Here is a 22,500-nt window from a genome sequence, read left to right as displayed (position 1 = left end):
GTTCTCTCTCTCTACCCCTTCTATCTGGTTCTCTCTCTCTACCCCTTCTATCTGGTTCTCTCTCTCTCTACCCCTTCTATCTGGTTCTCCCTCTCTCTACCCCTTCTATCTGGTTCTCTCTCTCTACCCCTTCTATCTGGTTCTCTCTCTCTCTACCCCTTCTATCTGGTTCTCTCTCTCTACCCCTTCTATCTGGTTCTCTCTCTCTCTACCCCTTCTATCTGGTTCTCTCTCTCTCTACCCCTTCTATCTGGTTCTCCCTCTCTCTACCCCTTCTATCTGGTTCTCCCTCTCTACCCCTTCTATCTGGTTCTCTCTCTCTACCCCTTCTATCTGGTTCTCTCTCTCTACCCCTTCTATCTGGTTCTCTCTCTCTACCCCTTCTATCTGGTTCTCTCTCTCTCTACCCCTTCTATCTGGTTCTCCCTCTCTCTACCCCTTCTATCTGGTTCTCTCTCTCTACCCCTTCTATCTGGTTCTCTCTCTCTCTACCCCTTCTATCTGGTTCTCCCTCTCTACCCCTTCTATCTGGTTCTCCCTCTCTACCCCTTCTATCTGGTTCTCCTCTCTCTACCCCTTCTATCTGGTTCTCTCCCTCTCTACCCCTTCTATCTGGTTCTCCCTCTCTACCCCTTCTATCTGGTTCTCTCCCTCTCTCTACCCCTTCTATCTGGTTCTCCCTCTCTACCCCTTCTATCTGGTTCTCTCTCTCTCTACCCCTTCTATCTGGTTCTCTCTCTCTCTACCCCTTCTATCTGGTTCTCCCTCTCTACCCCTTCTATCTGGTTCTCCCTCTCTACCCCTTCTATCTGGTTCTCCCTCTCTCTACCCCTTCTATCTGGTTCTCTCTCTCTCTACCCCTTCTATCTGGTTCTCCCTCTCTACCCCTTCTATCTGGTTCTCTCCCTCTCTCTACCCCTTCTATCTGGTTCTCCCTCTCTCTACCCCTTCTATCTGGTTCTCTCTCTCTCTCTACCCCTTCTATCTGGTTCTCTCTCTCTCTACCCCTTCTATCTGGTTCTCTCTCTCTCTACCCCTTCTATCTGGTTCTCTCCCTCTCTCTACCCCTTCTATCTGGTTCTCCCTCTCTCTACCCCTTCTATCTGGTTCTCTCTCTCTCTCTACCCCTTCTATCTGGTTCTCTCTCTCTCTACCCCTTCTATCTGGTTCTCCCTCTCTCTACCCCTTCTATCTGGTTCTCCCTCTCTCTACCCCTTCTATCTGGTTCTCTCCTCTCTCTACCCCTTCTATCTGGTTCTCCCTCTCTCTACCCCTTCTATCTGGTTCTCCCTCTCTCTACCCCTTCTATCTGGTTCTCTCTCTCTCTACCCCTTCTATCTGGTTCTCCCTCTCTCTACCCCTTCTATCTGGTTCTCTCTCTCTACCCCTTCTATCTGGTTCTCTCTCTCTCTACCCCTTCTATCTGGTTCTCTCTCTCTACCCCTTCTATCTGGTTCTCCCTCTCTACCCCTTCTATCTGGTTCTCCCTCTCTCTACCCCTTCTATCTGGTTCTCTCCCTCTCTACCCCTTCTATCTGGTTCTCCCTCTCTACCCCTTCTATCTGGTTCTCTCCCTCTCTCTACCCCTTCTATCTGGTTCTCTCTCTCTACCCCTTCTATCTGGTTCTCTCTCTCTCTACCCCTTCTATCTGGTTCTCCCTCTCTACCCCTTCTATCTGGTTCTCCCTCTCTACCCCTTCTATCTGGTTCTCCCTCTCTCTACCCCTTCTATCTGGTTCTCTCTCTCTCTACCCCTTCTATCTGGTTCTCTCTCTCTACCCCTTCTATCTGGTTCTCTCCCTCTCTCTACCCCTTCTATCTGGTTCTCCCTCTCTCTACCCCTTCTATCTGGTTCTCTCTCTCTCTCTACCCCTTCTATCTGGTTCTCTCTCTCTCTACCCCTTCTATCTGGTTCTCTCTCTCTCTACCCCTTCTATCTGGTTCTCTCCTCTCTCTACCCCTTCTATCTGGTTCTCCCTCTCTCTACCCCTTCTATCTGGTTCTCTCTCTCTCTCTACCCCTTCTATCTGGTTCTCTCTCTCTACCCCTTCTATCTGGTTCTCCTCTCTCTACCCCTTCTATCTGGTTCTCCCTCTCTCTACCCCTTCTATCTGGTTCTCTCCCTCTCTACCCCTTCTATCTGGTTCTCCCTCTCTACCCCTTCTATCTGGTTCTCTCTCTCTCTACCCCTTCTATCTGGTTCTCTCTCTCTACCCCTTCTATCTGGTTCTCTCTCTCTCTACCCCTTCTATCTGGTTCTCTCTCTCTCTACCCCTTCTATCTGGTTCTCTCTCTCTCTACCCCTTCTATCTGGTTCTCTCTCTCTCTCTCTCTACCCCTTCTATCTGGTTCTCTCTCTCTCTACCCCTTCTATCTGGTTCTCTCTCTCTACCCCTTCTATCTGGTTCTCTCTCTCTCTACCCCTTCTATCTGGTTCTCTCTCTCTCTACCCCTTCTATCTGGTTCTCCCTCTCTCTACCCCTTCTATCTGGTTCTCTCTCTCTACCCCTTCTATCTGGTTCTCTCTCTCTCTACCCCTTCTATCTGGTTCTCTCTCTCTACCCCTTCTATCTGGTTCTCCCTCTCTCTACCCCTTCTATCTGGTTCTCTCCCTCTCTACCCCTTCTATCTGGTTCTCTCTCTCTCTACCCCTTCTATCTGGTTCCCTCTCTCTACCCCTTCTATCTGGTTCTCTCTCTCTACCCCTTCTATCTGGTTCTCTCTCTCTACCCCTTCTATCTGGTTCCCTCTCTCTACCCCTTCTATCTGGTTCTCTCTCTCTACCCCTTCTATCTGGTTCTCCCTCTCTCTACCCCTTCTATCTGGTTCTCTCCCTCTCTACCCCTTCTATCTGGTTCTCTCCCTCTCTACCCCTTCTATCTGGTTCTCTCTCTCTACCCCTTCTATCTGGTTCTCTCTCTCTACCCCTTCTATCTGGTTCTCTCTCTCTCTACCCCTTCTATCTGGTTCTCTCTCTCTCTACCCCTTCTATCTGGTTCTCTCTCTCTACCCCTTCTATCTGGTTCTCCCTCTCTACCCCTTCTATCTGGTTCTCTCTCTCTACCCCTTCTATCTGGTTCTCTCTCTCTACCCCTTCTATCTGGTTCTCTCTCTCTACCCCTTCTATCTGGTTCTCTCTCTCTACCCCTTCTATCTGGTTCTCTCTCTCTACCCCTTCTATCTGGTTCTCTCTCTCTACCCCTTCTATCTGGTTCTCCCTCTCTACCCCTTCTATCTGGTTCTCTCTCTCTCTACCCCTTCTATCTGGTTCTCTCTCTCTACCCCTTCTATCTGGTTCTCCCTCTCTACCCCTTCTATCTGGTTCTCCCTCTCTACCCCTTCTATCTGGTTCTCTCTCTCTACCCCTTCTATCTGGTTCTCTCTCTCTCTACCCCTTCTATCTGGTTCTCTCTCTCTATCCCTTCTATCTGGTTCTCTCCCTCTCTACCCCTTCTATCTGGTTCTCCCTCTCTACCCCTTCTATCTGGTTCTCCCTCTCTACCCCTTCTATCTGGTTCTCTCTCTCTCTACCCCTTCTATCTGGTTCTCTCTCTCTACCCCTTCTATCTGGTTCTCTCTCTCTCTACCCCTTCTATCTGGTTCTCTCTCTCTACCCCTTCTATCTGGTTCTCTCTCTCTCTACCCCTTCTATCTGGTTCTCTCTCTCTACCCCTTCTATCTGGTTCTCCCTCTCTCTACCCCTTCTATCTGGTTCTCTCCCTCTCTACCCCTTCTATCTGGTTCTCTCTCTCTACCCCTTCTATCTGGTTCTCTTTCTCTACCCCTTCTATCTGGTTCTCTCCCTCTCTACCCCTTCTATCTGGTTCTCTCTCTCTCTACCCCTTCTATCTGGTTCTCCCTCTCTACCCCTTCTATCTGGTTCTCTCCCTCTCTACCCCTTCTATCTGGTTCTCTCTCTCTACCCCTTCTATCTGGTTCTCTCCCTCTCTACCCCTTCTATCTGGTTCTCTCTCTCTACCCCTTCTATCTGGTTCTCTCCCTCTCTACCCCTTCTATCTGGTTCTCTCTCTCTACCCCTTCTATCTGGTTCTCTCTCTCTACCCCTTCTATCTGGTTCTCTCTCTCTACCCCTTCTATCTGGTTCTCTCTCTCTACCCCTTCTATCTGGTTCTCTCTCTCTACCCCTTCTATCTGGTTCTCTCTCTCTACCCCTTCTATCTGGTTCTCCCTCTCTCTACCCCTTCTATCTGGTTCTCTCTCTCTACCCCTTCTATCTGGTTCTCTCTCTCTACCCCTTCTATCTGGTTCTCCCTCTCTACCCCTTCTATCTGGTTCTCTCTCTCTACCCCTTCTATCTGGTTCTCTCTCTCTACCCCTTCTATCTGGTTCTCCCTCTCTACCCCTTCTATCTGGTTCTCTCTCTCTACCCCTTCTATCTGGTTCTCTCGCTCTCTACCCCTTCTATCTGGTTCCCTCTCTCTACCCCTTCTATCTGGTTCTCTCTCTCTCTACCCCTTCTATCTGGTTCTCCCTCTCTCTACCCCTTCTATCTGGTTCTCTCTCTCTACCCCTTCTATCTGGTTCTCTCTCTCTCTACCCCTTCTATCTGGTTCTCTCCCTCTCTACCCCTTCTATCTGGTTCTCCCTCTCTACCCCTTCTATCTGGTTCTCTCTCTCTCTACCCCTTCTATCTGGTTCTCTCTCTCTACCCCTTCTATCTGGTTCTCTCTCTCTCTACCCCTTCTATCTGGTTCTCTCCCTCTCTCTGCCCCTTCTCTCTCCCACTCTGCCCTTTCTCTCTCCCTCTATCTCTGTCCCTTCTCTCTTTCTGCCCTTCTCGCTCTCACTCCCTCTCTATGCCCCTTCTCTCTCTCCCCTCTCTCTGCCCCTTCTCTCCCTCCTACTCTCTCTCTCTCTCTGTCTCTCTCTGCCTCTTCTCTCTCTCTCTGTCTCTCTGCCCCTTCTCTCTCTCTCTGTCTCTCTCTGCCCCTTCTCTCTCTCTCTCTCTGCCCCTTCTCTCTCTCTCTCTCTGCCCCTTCTCTCTCTCTCTCTGTCTCTGTCTCCTTCTGCCCCTTCTCTCTCTCTCTGTCTCTCTCTGCCCCTTCTCTCTCTCTCTCTGTCTCTCTCTGCCCCTTCTCTCTCTCTCTCTGCCCCTTCTCTCTCTCTCTCTGTCTCTGTCTCTCTCTGCCCCTTCTCTCTCTCTCTCTGTCTCTCTCTGCCCCGTCTCTCTCTGTCTCCCTCTGTCTCTCTCTCTCTGTAGCCTAAGCTCCTAATTTAGCCTGACAGGGCCTGGTGTGTCTCTTCTGAGGGTCTTTAGAGCAGATGGCACAGAAAAAGACTGGAACTGGAGCTTGTATAATGATCATGCTCTTTAACATGCTGCTTGGCTACGCGTCTGGTGACAACTCTGTGGAAGAGATTGTTATCGGAGGATCAATTTGGCCACACTATTGGTCCAACTGTAAATCTGAACAAAAAACAACTTTGCTCATTTATTTTTAAATGACCACTTCAAAGCCATTCAAATTAGTTTTTACAATAATATTAGCTCCGCATTTCATTTCAGAATTAAAGACTTAGGTGATTGTATAATGTTGCACCCAAAGCAAATCACGAGATTATTCAGAACAACAAGCTTATGTAGCCAAAAGTGTCAGACATTTTATAACTTCCAACCCCCCCACCCACCCCACCCCCAACCCTAACACTAGTCTATTGTTCAACAGGATGGAATCCTCCAGTATGGATCACCTGCTGCACTAAATCTGCCCGTATTTAACTTCAGATGCTCTGGAATGAGTTAGAGTATTAGACAGAAAAGAGCCGTGTTTTGGGAACCTATTGCAGGCCATATTAGGACTCATATTCTCTCTCTTTCACTATTTATTGGTGCGAGGCTAGGGGTTGAGGGTGAAGGGGACTTTAAATCAGACCCTTCATTTCAAAACTGGAGGTCATAGTTTTGTAGAGGCAGAGAATATGTGACTCGTTTCAGGAAACTGTGTATGATCTGTGTCGTAATATTATTTGTATTTCAGAGCCATACCTAGCTAACATTAAATCTGGTTGGTTAGCCACCTGCAGATTCATGCAGGCTAGTAAGGTTATGAGTTGGGGTTATGGTTAATTGTTTAGCTAGCTAGCTAGCTAGCTACATGTCTAAGCAAAAGACTCCACTATGCAGGCAACCATTTCAATAGGATGTTAATGATGTCACAGCAACAACTGTCAATAGACGTAGCTGGTAAATTCACTCTGGCTATCTACTCTGATTTCAGAGCACTCTCAGTCTGTGTGTGCCAGAGAACAGAATAACTGATGAATTTACTAACACTAAACACCCGTTGAACATGGCCGGTGTCAGTAAACGTCAGTAAACGTCAGTTAACATCAGTAAATGTTGGCAAAAAAGGGTAATTAAATTGTTGCCAGCAGCACAATTAGTCACCAACACTCTGGATAACATAAAAACAGCCTAACCAGCTCTTCTAAGGCAAGTACAATGGTCAGAGTTAGCTGTTCTCTCATTTGTGTCTGGAAGTAGCTAGCAAGCTAGGTTAGGCTACTTCCGGTTTGGAGCGAGCAGTCGCACCACGCTTCGCTCCACAGGTAATATTACACTTCACTACATTACAACGGCTTGATTTGTTTGATCTGAGCAATTCTTCTTAGCTAGCTACATAGCCGTCTTTGTATCAAAGATAATTGTGTAGTTTAGAGTAATTGAGTAATTATCGAGGCTAGCTATCTTCGTCCTCCTAACGTAGTCAACACTGCTAGCTGCTAGCTAGTCATCACTGCTAGCTAGCCAACTTCTACCGACTAGCAGCACTGCAGAAACTATTACATTACAACGTAACGACTTGATTAGTGTGGTGTTAGTGTTAGTTAGCCAGCTACATAGTTGTCTTTGCTGTCTCTGTATCTAAGATAATTGTGTAGTTTGAGTTTGAGTATTATCGAGGTGAGCTAGCCAGCCGCGACGCGGCGCCAGACTTACTCAACACACCTAGTCATCATTAACCCACTGCCAGCTAGCCAACCGTTACCGACTAGCAGCGCTGTAGATACTAATACTTTACAACGGAACGATTTGACTAGTGCAGTGTTACCTAGCTAGCTACTTAGTTGTCTTTGTCATAGCTTGATAATTGTTAGCTAGCCAGCCATCGAGGTTAGCTAGCCAGCTATTTCCGTCCCCCGCGACGCCATTTTTCCTAACCCAGCCAACTATTACCGACGAGCAGCATTGTAGAAACTAAATACATTACAAGGAACGTCTTGATTAGTGTTATGTTAGCTAGCTAGCTACAAAGTTGCTTTGTATCATGACAAGGTGTAGTACTGAAACTATCGAGGTTACCTAGCCAGCTACACGTTCAAAGTCAACAACGCAGCCACTGCTAGCTAGCCTACTCCACCAGCCAGCAGTACTGTATCATTTTAGTCAATAAGATTTTTGCAACGTAAGCTTAACTTCCTGAACATTCGAGACGTGTAGTCCACTTGTCATTCCAATCTCCTTTGCATTAGCGTAGCCTCTTCTGTAGCTTGTCTACTATGTGTCTGTCTATCCCTGTTCTCTCTCCTCTGCACAGGCCATACAAACGCTCCACACCGCGTGGCCGCTGCCACTCTAACCTGGTGGTCCCAGCGCGCACGACCCACGTGGAGTTCCAGGTCTCCGGCAGCCTCTGGAACTGCCGGTCTGCGGCCAACAAGGCTGAGTTCATCTCAGCCTATGCTACCCTCCAGTCCCTAGACTTCCTGGCGCTGACGGAAACATGGATTACCACAGATAACACTGCTACTCCTACTGCTCTCTCCTCGTCTGACTACGTGTTCTCACATACCCCTAGAGCATCGAGCCAGCGGGGTGGTGGCACTGGAATCCTCATCTCTCCCAAGTTGACATTCTCTCTTTCTCCCCTCACCCATCTGTCTATCTCCTCATTTGAATTCCATGCTGTCACAGTTACCAGCCCTTTCAAGCTTAACATCCTTATCATTTATCGCCCTCCAAGGTTCCCTTCGAGAGTTCATCAATGAGCTTGACGCCTTGATAAGTTCCTTTCCTGAGGATGGCTCACCTCTCACAGTTCTGGGTGACTTTAACCTGTTAGGGCTAGGGGGCAGCATTTGCACGTCTGGATAAAAAAAATGTACCCGATTTAATCTGGTTACTAATCCTACCCAGTAACTAGAATATGCATATACTTATTATATATGGATAGAAAACACTCTAAAGTTTCTAAAACTGTTTGAATGGTGTCTGTGAGTATAACAGAACTCATTTGGCAGGCAAAACCCTGAGACATTTTCTGACAGGAAGTGGATACCTGATGTGTTGTATTACCTTTAAACCTATCCCATTGAAAAACACAGGGGCTGAGGAATATTTTGGCACTTCCTATTGCTTCCACTAGATGTCACCAGCCTTTACAAAGTGTTTTGAGTCTTCTGGAGGGAGATCTGACCGAACAAGAGCCATGGAACGATGATGTCCCATTAGACACCTGGCGCGCGAGTTCATGTTGGGTACCCTCGTTCCAATACGTTATAAAAGAGTATGCATTCGTCCACCTTGAATATTATTCATGTTCTGGTTAAAAAAGGCCCTAATGATTTATGCTATACAACGTTTGACATGTTTGAACGAACGTAAATATATTTTTTCCCCCTCGTTCATGACGAGAAGTCCGGCTGGCTTAGATCATGTGCTAACAAGACGGAGATTTTTGGACATAAATTATGAGCTTTTTTGAACAAAACTACATTCGTTATGGACCTGTGATACCTGGAAGTGACATCTGATGAAGAGAATCAAAGGTAATGGATTATTTACATAGTATTTTCGATTTTAGATCTCCCCAACATGACGTCTAGTCTGTATCGCAACGCGTATTTTTCTGGGCGCAGTGCTCAGATTATTGCAAAGTGTGATTTCCCAGTAAGGTTATTTTTTAAATCTGGCAAGTTGATTGCGTTCAAGAGATGTAAATCTATAATTCTTTAAATGACAATATAATATTTTACCAATGTTTTCTAATTTTAATTATTTAATTTGTGGTGCTGACTTAACTGCCGGTTATTGGAGGGAAACGATTTCCTCAACATCAATGCCATAGTAAAACGCTGTTTTTGGATATAAATATGAACTTGATAGAACTAAAAATGCATGCATTGTCTAACATAATGTCCTAGGAGTGTCATCTGATGGAGATTGTAAAAGGTTAGTGCATCATTTTAGCTGGTTTTATGGTTTTGGTTACCCTGTCTTTGAATTGACAAAACATTACACACAACTCTTGTAAATGTACTGTCCTAACATACTCTAAATTTATGCTTTCGCCGTAAAACCTTTTTGAAATCGTAAAACGTGGTTAGATTAAGGAGATGTTTATCTTTCAAAGGGTGTAAAATAGTTGTATGTTTGAAAAATTTGAATTTTGACATTTATTTGGATTCAAATTTGCCGCTCTTGAAATGCACCTGCTGTTGATGGAGTGCACCACGGGTGGCACGCTAGCGTCCCACCTAGCCCATAGAGGTTAACCTCCCCACGTCTACCTTCGACTCATTCCTCTCTGCCTCCTTCTTTCCACTCCTCTCCTCTTTCGACCTCACCCTCTCACCTTCCCCCCCTACTCACAAGGCAGGCAATACGCTTGACCTCATCTTTACTAGATGCTGTTCTTCCACTAATCTCATTGCAACTCCCCTCCAAGTCTCCGACCACTACCTTGTATCCTTTTCCCTCTCGCTCTCATCCAACACTTCTCACTCTGCCCCTACTCGGATGGTATTGCGCCGTCCCAACCTTCGCTCTCTCTCTCCCGCTACTCTCTCCTCTTCCATCCTATCATCTCTTCCCTTCTCCCAAACCTTCTCCAACCTATCTCCTGATTCTGCCTCCTCAACCCTCCTCTCCTCCCTCTCTGCATCCTTTGATTTCCTCTGTCCCCTATCCTCCAGGCCGGCTCGGTCCTACCCTCCTGCTCCGTGGCTCGACGACTCACTGCGAGCTCACAGAACAGGGCTCCGGGCAGCCGAGCGGAAATGGAGGAAAACTCGCCTCCCTGCGGACCTGGCATCCTTTCACTCCCTCCTCTCTACATTTTCCTCTTCTGTCTCTGCTGCTAAAGCCACTTTCTACCACTCTAAACTCCAAGCATCTGCCTCTAACCCTAGGAAGCTCTTTGCTACCTTCTCCTCCCTCCTGAATCCTCCTCCCCCTCCCCCCCTCCTCCCTCTCTGCGGATGACTTCGTCAACCATTTTGAAAAGAAGGTTGACGACATCCGATCCTCGTTTGCTAAGTCAAACGACACTGCTGGTCCTGCTCACACTGCCCTACCCTGTGCTTTGACCTCTTTCTCCCCTCTCTCTCCAGATGAAATCTCGCGTCTTGTGATGGCCGGCCGCCCAACAACCTGCCCACTTGACCCTATCCCCTCCTCTCTTCTCCAGACCATTTCCGGAGACCTTCTCCCCTACCTCACCTCGCTCATCAACTGATCCTTGACCGCTGGCTACGTCCCTTCCGTCTTCAAGAGAGCGAGAGTTGCACCCCTTCTGAAAAAACCTACACTCGATCCCTCCGATGTCAACAACTACAGACCAGTATCCCTTCTTTCCTTTCTCTCCAAAACTCTTGAACGTGCCGTCCTTGGCCAGCTCTCTTGCTATCTCTCTCAGAATGACCTTCTTGATCCTAATCAGTCAGGTTTCAAGACTGGGCATTCAACTGAGACTGCTCTTCTCTGTGTCACGGAGGCTCTCCGCACTGCTAAAGCTAACTCTCTCTCCTCTGCTCTCATCCTTCTAGACCTATCTGCTGCCTTTGATACCGTGAACCATCAGATCCTCCTCTCCACCCTCTCCGAGCTGGGCATCTCCGGCGCCGCCCACGCTTGGATTGCGTCCTACCTGACAGGTCGCTCCTACCAGGTGCCGTGGCGAGAATCTGTCTCCGCACCACGTGCTCTCACCACTGGTGTCCCCCAGGGCTCTGTTCTTGGCCCACTCCTATTCTCGCTATACACCAAGTCACTTGGCTCTGTCATATCCTCACATGGTCTCTCATATCATTGCTATGCAGATGACACACAATTAATCTTCTCCTTTCCCCCTTCTGACAACCAGGTGGCGAATCGCATCTCTGCATGTCTGGCAGACATATCAGTGTGGATGACGGATCACCACCTCAAGCTGAACCTCGGCAAGACGGAGCTGCTCTTCCTCCCGGGGAAGGACTGCCCGTTCCATGATCTCGCCATCACGGTTGACAACTCCCTTGTGTCCTCCTCCCAGAGTGCTAAGAGCCTTGGCGTGACCCTGGACAACACCCTGTCGTTCTCCACCAACATCAAGGCGGTGACCCGATCCTGTAGGTTCATGCTCTACAACATTCGCAGAGTACGACCCTGCCTCACACAGGAAGCGGCGCAGGTCCTAATCCAGGCACTTGTCATCTCCCGTCTGGATTATTGCAACTCACTGTTGGCTGGGCTCCCTGCCTGTGCCATTAAACCCCTACAACTCATCCAGAATGCCGCAGCCCGTCTGGTGTTCAACCTTCCCAAGTTCTCTCACGTCACCCCGCTCCTCCGCTCTCTCCACTGGCTTCCAGTCGAAGCTCGCATCCGCTACAAGACCATGGTGCTTGCCTACGGAGCTGTGAGGGGAACGGCACCTCCGTACCTTCAGGCTCTGATCAGGCCCTACACCCAAACAAGGGCACTCCGTTTATCCACCTCTGGCCTGCTCGCCTCCCTACCTCTGAGGAAGCACAGTTCCCGCTCAGCCCAGTCAAAACTGTTCGCTGCTCTGGCACCCCAATGGTGGAACAAGCTCCCTCACGACGCCAGGACAGCGGAGTCAATCACCACCTTCCGGAGACACCTGAAACCCCACCTCTTCAAGGAATACCTGGGATAGGATAAAGTAATCCTTCTAACCCCCCCCTTAAAAGATTTAGATGCACTATTGTAAAGTGGTTGTTCCACTGGATATTATAAGGTGAATGCACCAATTTGTAAGTCGCTCTGGATAAGAGCGTCTGCTAAATGACTTAAATGTAAATGTAAATGTTACGTTAGCCAGTTAGCTTGGGTGCTTGACTGCTGTTGTTTGGTCAGAACGTTCGGATCAACCCTACTACTCCGCCAGAGCATCCAGTGTGCTCTCTGAACGCTCCAACAGTGAAACGCTCTGAATTTACAAACGGACAATCTGACAACTCTCTGAGTTTACCAACCCCCAGAGCATACTCTGAGCACACTCTGGCACTCCAGACTGAATTTACGAAACACACCGTAGTATAAACAAGCCTTTAGTCTTGAAATCTTTGGTTGTTTAGTACTGTACATGGCCTCACATGTGAATCCTTAAATAGATGGGTGTGGCTAAGGCTTAAGAAGGTGTGAACGATGTTGAATGGGTGTAGACAAAGAGGAGATCTCCAGTAGGTTTACCAAAACATTCAAGGACCATTTTCTCAAAAGTGAGGTTACAATTTGATCAACTTTCAAACCAGAATTACTTTCCCATCGTTCCTCAACTGTAGTGTATGATATACCCTTTTCTAGCTCTGAGTCTCTACTTTTATCCAACGTAAGTTTTCACATTTTTCTACATAAGACCGAATCGAGCCGGTCGGTCACATAGAGTTCCTAATCATTTCATGTATGCTTCACCGGTCATTTCCTTGAGATAGGATAAAGGATCTCAACCATTCATTTCAGAATAGCCTATGGCCATCTCATTTAGGGAGCGGTAAACATGCAGGTGCTTGATACATGTCGTGACGTTACTGTGCTCACCCTGTGTCCCTTGTCACCAGGCAGTCCGGGCAGGCCATCGAAGCCTCCGTCTCCCTGTATAGAAACACAATGTGACAATGACCACCGAGACCCCAGACTACACAGACATCATCATGTATACGTTTACCAACACAGAACAGTCACACGTAACAGACAGAGACATCATGTGTGGTGCTAATTCTCTGAGTAAAGTGACTAGTGGACAGAGACATCGTGTACCTTAGACCCTGACTCTCCAGGCATTCCTCGGGCGCCATCGGCTCCACCACGACCCTGCGACAGAGAGAGAGAGAGAGAGAGAGAGAGAGAGAGAGAGAGAGAGTGAGTGAGAGGGAGAGAGAGGTAAAACATGGAATCCTCAAGACCAATCAGGCAATGGCATCTACCTGGAAATGCAATTACAGCCAATTATGTCATCCACTGCCAGCTTGTACGTTTTGGGATTTTTAACTGGATTTTAGAACATTCAGGGAATTGTTTGTTTGATTATGATAAAACGTTCAGATCGTACACTGAACACACACTGCACACACACACACACGCACTGCACACACTGCACACACACACACACACACACACACACACACACACACACACACACACACACACACACACACACACACACACACACACACACACACACACACACACACACACACACACACACACACTACATTCTGGATGAGGCAGAGTTCACGCGGTCCACTTACCCTCTTGCCAGATTTGCCTATTTGTCCCGCAGGCCCTTGGACTCCCCTGGAGCCCTGAGAAGGACACATGATGATGGTCAGTTTATAGTCAGCTAGGGAACATTAACTGAATAGGTATACATTAACTATAGGTGTAGCTGTAGGTAACTGTAGGTGAGATACAGGTAACTGTAGGTGAGGTATAGGTCACTGTAGTGAGGTATAGGTAACTGTAGTGAGGTATAGGTCACTGTAGTAAGATACAGGTAACTGTAGTAAGATACAGGTAACTGTAGTGAGGTATAGGTAACTGTAGTAAGATACAGGTAACTGTAGTGAGGTATAGGTAACTGTAGTAAGATACAGGTAACTGTAGTGAGGTATAGGTAACTGTAGTTAGATACAGGTAACTGTAGTAAGATATAGGTAACTGTAGTGAGGTATAGGTAACTGTCGTTAGATACATGTAACTGTAGTTAGATACAGGTAACTGTAGTTAGATACAGGTAACAGTAGTGAGGTATAGGTAACTGTAGTTAGATACAGGTAACTGTAGTGAGGTACAGGTAACTGTAGTGAGGTTTAGGTAACTGTAGTTAGATACAGGTAACTGTAGTGAGGTACAGGTAACTGTAGTGAGGTACAGGTAACTGTAGTTAGATACAGGTAACTGTAGTAAGATACAGGTAACTGTAGTTAGATACAGGTAACTGTAGGTGAGGTATAGGTCACTGTAGTTACATACAGGTAACTGTAGTAAGATACAGGTAACTGTAGGTGAGGTATAGGTAACTGTAGTTAGATACAGGTAACTGTAGTTAGATACAGGTAACTGTAGGTGAGGTACAGGTAACTGTAGTGAGGTATAGGTAACTGTAGTTAGATACAGGTAACTGTAGTAAGATACAGGTAACTGTAGTGAGGTATAGGTAACTGTAGTTAGATACAGGTAACTGTAGTTAGATACAGGTAACTGTAGTTAGATACAGGTAACTGTAGTGAGGTATAGGTAACTGTAGTTAGATGAAGGTAACTGTAGTAAGATACAGGTAACTGTAGTTAAATACAGATAACTGTAGTGAGGTACAGGTAACTGTAGTTAGATACAGGTAACTGTAGTGAGGAATAGGTAACTGTAGTTAGATACAGGTAACTGTAGTTAGATACAGGTAACTGTAGTTAGATACAGGTAACTGTAGTGAGGTATAGGTAACTGTACTTAGATACAGGTAACTGTAGTTAGATATAGGTAATTGTAGTTAGATACAGGTAACTGTAGTTAGATACAGGTAAAAATAGTGAGTAATAAGTAACTGTAGTGAGGTATAGGTAACTGTAGATAGATACAGGAAACTGTAGTGAGGATTAGGTAAATGTAGTTAGATACAGGTAACTGTAGTGAGGTATATGTAACTGTAGTGAGGTATAGGTAACTGTAGTTAGATACAGGTAACTGTAGTGAGGTATAGGTAACTGTAGTGAGGTATATGTAACTGTAGTGAGGTACAGGTAACTATAGTGAGGTATAGGTAACTGTAATGAGGTATAGGTAACTGTAGTGAGGTATATGTAACTGTAGTGAGGTATAGGTAACTGTAGTGAGGTATAGGTAACTGTAGTGAGGTATAGGTAACTGTAGTGAGGATTAGGTAAATGTAGTTAGATACAGGTAACTGTAGTGAGGTATAGGTAACTGTAGTTAGATACAGGTAACTGTAGGTGAGGTAAAGGTTACAGTAGTGAGGTATAGGTAACTGTAGTGAGGTACAGGTAACTGTAGTGAGGTATAGGTAACTGTAGTGAGGTACAGGTAACTGTAGTGAGGTATAGGTAACTGTAGTGAGGTATAGGTAACTGTAGTGAGGTATAGGTAACTGTAGTGAGGTATAGGTAACTGTCGAGAGGAGAGCTGGTAGACCTGCTAGACTGTAATCTGTGAGATATAGGTAACTGTAGTGAGGTATAGGTAACTGTAGTGAGGTATAGGTAACTGTAGTTAGGTATAGGTAACTGTAGTGAGGTATGGGTAACTGTAATGAGGTATAGGTAACTGTAGTGAGGTATAGGTAACTGTAGTGAGGTATAGGTAAATGTAGTGAGGTATAGGCAACTGCAGTTTGATACAGGTAACTGTAGTGAGGTACAGGTAACTGTAGTGAGGTATAAGTAACTTTAGTGAGGTACAGGTAACTGTAGGTGAGGTATAGGTAACTGTAGTGAGGTATAGGTAACTGTAATGAGGTATAGGTAACTGTAGGTGAGGTATAGGTAACTGTAGGTGAGGTACAGGTAACTGTAGTTAGATACAGTTAACTGTAGTGAGGTATAGGTAACTGTAGTGAGGTATAGGTAACTGTAGGTGAGGTATAGGTAACTGTAGGTGAGGTATAGGTAACTGTAGTAGATACAGGTAACTGTAGTGAGGTAGAGGTAACTGTAGTGAGGTATAGGTAACTGTAGGTGAGGTATAGGTAACTGTATTGAGGTAGAGGTAACTGTAGTGAGGTATAGGTAACTGTAGTGAGGTAGAGGTACAGTAACTGTCTAAGATAAGTGCAGAATATGATTATGAGTGGGTTTAGTAGTCTCCAGCTATATGTTGAACCTCTCACCTGAGGACCAGGGTCTCCGGCATCACCTTTAAGTCCAGAAGAACCAGGAACACCCTGAGAGAAAGATGGACCAATGAGAAGCATGGACACAATCCTTGTCAGTCCTATTGGCTGAATCATAACACCACTGAGCCAGAGAGGTGTCCTATTGGCTGGATCATAACACCACTCAGCCAGAGAGGTGTCCTATTGGCTGGATCATAACACCACTGAGCCAGAGAGGTGTCCTATTGGCTGGATCATAACACCACTCAGCCAGAGGTGTCCTATTGGCTGGATCATAACACCACTCAGCCAGAGAGGTGAGTATACGTTGTATACAATGAAAGTATATGGCGATAGTTAGCTGATAGTTAGCTGATAGTTAGCTGATAGCTGATATGGATATGATAGTTAGCTGATAGTTAGCTGATAGTTAGCTGATAGCTGATATGTATATGATAGTTAGCTGATAGTTAGCTGATAGCTGATATGTATATGATAGCTAGCTGATAGTTAGCTGACAGCTGATATGTATATGATAGTTAGCTGATAGTTAGCTGATAGTTAGCTGATAGATAGCTGATATGTATATGATAGTTAGCTGATAGTTAGCTGATAATTAGCTGATATGTATATGATAGTTAGCTGATAGTTAGCTGATAGTTAGCTGATAGCTGATAGTTAGCTGATATGTATATGATAGTTAGCTGATATGTATATGATAGTTAGCTGATAGTTAGCTGATAGCTGATATGTATATGATAGTTAGCTGATAGCTGATATGTATATGATAGTTAGCTGATAGCTGATATGTATATGATAGTTAGCTGATAGTTAGCTTATAGTTAGCTGGTAGCTGATAGTTAGCTGATAGTTAGCTGATAGTTAGCTGATATGTATATGATAGTTAGCTGATAGTTAGCTGATAGATAGCTGATAGTTAGCTGATAGTTAGCTGATAGTTAGCTGATAGATAGCTGATAGATAGCTGATAGATAGCTGATAGTTAGCTGATAGTTAGCTGATAGTTAGCTGATATGTATATGATAGTTAGCTGATAGTTAGCTGATAGATAGCTGATAGATAGCTAGGGATTTAGATAGGATGACTATGAGGGCTAACACAATGGTCAATTTTAGAACTGGCAGTAGAGCTATAGGTCCAGGGTGTGTCAGAAATATTTTTGCTATTTTCACAGTGGGAATTATGGGCGCAGTAGATGCCGGTGGTGAGAAAGGGCTGGGTTTCAATGAATAAATAAGTTGTAGGTGTGTCGAGGATTGACCTATCACTGGCCAATCAGAACGTGCTACACGGCTTGCTTCAAGTTGTATATTCAAAGTCTTATGTATTGCGTTGTCATCAACTCCGATTCCAATGTAAGTTATAGACTAGTTTGTGAAATAACCTACAGAAACAAAATAACAAAATTAGGCCTATCCCATCTTTGCCAAACACGTTGAACATGTTTGCAGTCCACATTGCTTTAAGTAATTGGCTTCAATATGGAAATATATTGTTAAACATAACATTCACACTGATATAGGGTCTATGCCTACTGTAAATTGCATTATGGTGGAGCCATGGACATGTCAAATGTTGTCAATAAGCAAGATTAACCTGTTGAGGCTCGGGGGCAGTATTGAGAAATTTTGAAAAAAATATGTGCCCATTTTTAACTGCCTCCTACACCAACTCAGAAGCTAGGATATGCATATTATTAACACATTCGGATAGAAAACACTCTGAATTTTCTAAAACAGTTTGAATGGTGTCTGTAAGTATAACAAAACTCATATTGCAGGCAAAAACCTGTGAAAAATAGATTAAAAAAATTTTTGAATTTTGTGACTGTACTATTTAGTGTCATTGTTTTATAGATACCATAGTGAGAAAGGATTCATTTCGCAACTCCTACGGCTTCCACTAGATGTCAACGATCTTTATAAAGTTGTTTGAAGCGTCTATGATGAACAGAGACCGGATGGCAATGAAGAGAAGTTGACCTCCCTGGGATGTCGTCACTTCATTATTGGCTGCACCTGCGCAATCATGTGATGCGATACATTTTTCAAAGACGTTTTTCAAGACACAGGAGAGGTCGGGTTGAAACATTACTGATGTTTCACGTTAAAAATGGCTCTAAAGATTGATGCTAAACAACGTTTGACATGTTTGAACAATGTAAATAGATTATTTTTTTACTTTTCGCCGTGACTCCCCCCCCCGCGCTACTTTTTAGTAGCCTACCGAAGCGCTAACAACATGGAACAACTTGGAGTTATTTGGACATCAATTATGAACTTTGTCAAAAGAAACCACATTTGTAGTGGACCTGGGATTTCTAGAAGTGCCAATGGATGAAGATAATCAAAGGTAAGGGAATATTGACAATAGTAATTTTGATATTACATGGTTACATATGGTGCTAACCTGTATAGCCTAGCCTATTGTTCTTAGCACAGCACCCGGTTTATTGCAAATTGTGATTTCCCAGTAAAGTTATTTTGAAATCTGGCATTGCAGTAGCATTTACGAAATGTTAAACTATGAATATTTGAATGACAATAATATAATTTACCAATGTTATCGAATAGTAATTTTGTGATTTGTAACGTTGTTCACCGGAAGCATTTGAGAGAAAAAAATCTGATTTTCACCGCTTCGGTAAAATGCTGTTTTTGGATATAAATATCAACTTGATGGAACAAAAAATGCATGTATTGTGTAACATAATGTCTTAGGAGTGTCATCTGAGGAAGATTGTCAAAGGTTGGTGTATAATTCTAGCTGGTTATCCGCTTATGGTGACGCCTGTGTTTGAATTGACAAAACATTACACACAGCTATTTTCAATGTACTCTCCTAACATAACCTAACTTTATGCTTTCGCCGTAAAGCCTCTTTGAAATCGGACAATGTGGTTGGATTTAGGAGATGTTTATCTTTCAAATTGTGAGAAATAGTTGATTGTTTGAGAAATTGAAATTATTAGATTCTTGCAGTTTTTGAATTTCCCGCCGTGGTCTCTTGACAATGAATCCCGATATCGGGATAAGATCCCCAACAGGTTTAAATTCACTATTGATAAAGCCTAAAAAGAGAGTGAATTATTCGAATCAAATTCTAATCAAAACAAAATAATACCTTGTTTTAAAAAGGCTGTGTCTAAATAGAGTTCCAGGCACCATCATTGCTCCCAGTGGACATATAATACTAAGTCAACTCAGACTATGGAGGGTTTAACGCAAATACAAACTTTTCACAGAAGCTGGACAAAGATCCAATATAAAGAGAAAGGGGGGGATGTCCACGCCCCACTACCCATAATACTGCTTCCAAATAAAATGTTTTATCATCATTATGGAACCAATTTGGTCATGATACATTTAACATTTTTGGGCCAATATTACCAAGCATTATTTCTGGCAACGGAGAGGGGTATGATAAACTGGAGCAATGATGAGCAATGATGAGCAATGATGAACAATGATGAGCAATGATGAGCAATGATGAGCAATGATGAAGCCTACATCATCAGGTCATTACTGACTGATGATGTATGCATCTAGTAATAGCAGCTTGTTTTACCTATAACAGCCTCAAATCCCAAATACTGGTTTCGAGTACTTTCAGCAATAAAGTAATTTGCATTTCATTTAACAGGTGTGCCTTCTTAAAAAGTTAATTTGTGGAATTTCTTTCAAATCTTAATGCGTTTCAGCCAATCAGTTGTGTTGTGACAAGGTCAGGGTGGGGGGGGGGGGGGTCGGTATACAGAAGATAGCCCTATTTGGTAAAAGACCAAGTCCAAAAACAGCTCAAATAAGCAAAGAGAAACGACAGTCCATCATTACTTTAAGACATGAAGGTCAGTGAATATGGAACATTTCATGAACTTTGAAAGTTTCTTCAAGTACAGTCTCAAAAACCATCAAGCGCTATGATGAAACTGGCTCTCATGAGGACCGCCACAGGAAAGGAAGACCCAGAGTTACCTCTGCTGCAGAGGATAAGTTCATTACAGTTACCAGCCTCAGAAATTGCAGCCCAAATAAATGCCTCACAGAGTTCAATTAACAGACACATCTCAACATCAACTGTTCAGAGGAGACTGTGTGAATCAGGCCTTTGTGGTCAAATTGCTGCAAAGAAACCACTACTAAAGGACACCAATAAGAAGACGAGACTTGCTTGGGCCAAGAAACACGATCAATGGACATTAGACCGGTGGAAATTTGTCCTTTGGTCTGGAGTCCAGATTTTAGATTTTTGGTTCCAACCGCCGTGTCTTTGTGAGACGCGGTGTGGGTGAACGGATGATCTCCGCATGTGTATTTCCCACTGTGAAGCATGGAGGAGGAGGTGTTATGGTGTGGGGGTGCTTTGCTGATGACACTGTCTGTGATTTATTTAGAATTCAAGGCATACTTAACCAGCATGGCTACCACAGCATTCTGCAGCGATACGCAATCCCATCTGGTTTGGGCTAAGTGGGACTATCATATGTTTTCCAACAGGACAATGACCCAACACACCTCAAGGCTGTGTAAGGGCTATTTGACCAAGAAGGATAGAGATGGAGTGCAGCATCAGATGACCTGGCCTCCACAATCACCCAACCTCAACCAAATTGAGATGGTTTGGGATGAGTTGGACCGCAGAGTGAAGGAAAAGCAGCCAACAAGTATTCAGCATATGTGGTAAAACTCACCACTGGACCAGATCTTCCTGTGAAACCCATTGGACCTGAGGGACCTCTCATGGCGAGCTGTGGGGTAGATGGAATGGGATGGAGGGGGAGGAAGGAGGGTGGAGGAGGGGGAGGAGGAGGGTGGAGGGGAGGGAGGAGGAGGGAGGAGGGTGGAGGAGGGAGGAGGGTGGAGGGGGGGTATTGGAGGGGGAGGGAGAGGGAGGGGGGTATTGGAGGGGAGGGAGAGGGAGGGAGGATGGAGGGTGGAGGAGGGGGAGGGAGGAGAGTGGAGGGGGGGTATTGGAGGGGAGGGAGAGGGAAGGAGGATGGAGGGGAGGGAGGGAGGGGGATGGAGGGTGTTGGAGGGAGGATGGAGGGGAGGGAGGGGGATGGAGGGAGGGGAGGGGGATGGAGGGTGGAGGGAGGATGGAGGGGATGGAGGGTGGGGGAGGATGGAGGGGTGGAGGGGAGGGAGGGGGATGGAGGGTGTTGGAGGGAGGGAGGGGAGCGGGATGGAGGGAGGATGGAGGGGAGGGGAGGGATGGAGGGTGGAGAGAGGATGGAGTGGGGTGGAGGAGGGTGGAGGAGGGGAAGGAGGGAGGAGGGGAGGGAGGTGGGGAGGGAGAGGGAGAGGGGGTATTGGAGGGGAGGGAGAGGGAGGATGGAGGGGAGGGAGGAGGATGGAGGGAGGATGGAGGGGAGGGAGGGGAGGGGGATGGAGGGTGGATGGAGGGGGTGGAGAGTTGGATGTTGGAGGGGGATGGAGTGGGAGGGATGGTGTTAGAAGGGGAGGGAGGAAGGAGGGATGGAGGGAGGAAGGAGGGGAGGGAGGAGGGAGGAGGGGAGGGGAGGTGGGGAGGGAGAGGGAGAGGGGGTATTGGAGGGGAGGGAGAGGGAGGATGGAGGGGAGGGAGGAGGATGGAGGGAGGATGGAGGGGAGGGAGGGGGAGGGGGGATGGAGGGTGGATGGAGGGGGGTGGAGAGTATGGGGGGAGGATGTTGGAGGGGGGATGGAGTGGGAGGGATGGTGTTAGAAGGGGAGGGAGGAAGGAGGGAATGGAGGGAGGAAGGAGGGGATGGGGGAGGAAGGAGGGGATGGGGGGAGGAAGGAGGGGATGGAGGGAGGAAGGAGGGGATGGAGGGAGAAGGGATGTAAAATCACCAGTCAGAAGGAGACAGTTGAACACTCTCCATATGTCCCAGTACCACACACCCTACCATCCTATTCCTCACTCAGACACTACCTCATACCACATACCCTACCATGCTATTCCTCACTCAGACACTACCATCCTATTCCTCAGTCAGACACTACCTCATACCTCACACCCTACCATGCTATTCCTCAGTCAGACACTACCTCATACCTCACACCCTACCATGCTATTCCTCAGTCAGACACTACCTCATACCTCAGACACTACCTCACACCTCACACCCTACCATCCTATTCCTCACTCAGACACTACCTCATACCTCAGACACTACCTCATACCACACACCCTACCATCCTATTCCTCAGTCAGACACTACCTCATACCTCAGACACTACCTCATACCTCACACCTACCATGCTATTCCTCACTCAGACACTCCTTCATACCTCAGACACTACCTCATACCTCAGACACTACCTCATACCACACACCCTACCATGCTATTCCTCACTCAGACACTCACTCATACCTCAGACACTACCTCATACCTCAGACACTACCTCATACCTCAGACACTACCTCA

General features: G+C 45.9%; 1 protein-coding gene across 5 annotated transcripts in view; it reads right to left on the bottom strand.

Moving 5' to 3' along the window:
• LOC106590653 (collagen alpha-1(XI) chain) overlaps nt 1-22,500 on the bottom strand; it is a 209,906-nt gene that overhangs the window by 129,457 nt on the left and 57,949 nt on the right. For all 5 annotated transcript variants that reach the window (XM_045710693.1, XM_045710695.1, XM_045710694.1 and 2 more), the window contains 5 exons: nt 20,782-20,838; nt 16,086-16,139; nt 13,495-13,548; nt 13,004-13,057; nt 12,785-12,838 (listed from right to left, as the gene is read on the bottom strand). In XM_045710693.1, coding sequence (XP_045566649.1) covers nt 12,785-12,838; nt 13,004-13,057; nt 13,495-13,548; nt 16,086-16,139; nt 20,782-20,838 — 273 coding nt within the window. The remainder of the gene's footprint in view (nt 1-12,784; nt 12,839-13,003; nt 13,058-13,494; nt 13,549-16,085; nt 16,140-20,781; nt 20,839-22,500) is intronic.

The sequence above is a fragment of the Salmo salar genome, chromosome ssa29, assembly GCF_905237065.1.
Source record: "Salmo salar chromosome ssa29, Ssal_v3.1, whole genome shotgun sequence".
NCBI lineage: Eukaryota > Metazoa > Chordata > Actinopteri > Salmoniformes > Salmonidae > Salmo > Salmo salar.
The sequence above is the reverse complement of the archived record's forward strand: the minus strand, read 5'-3'. Positions and strand labels throughout refer to the sequence as shown.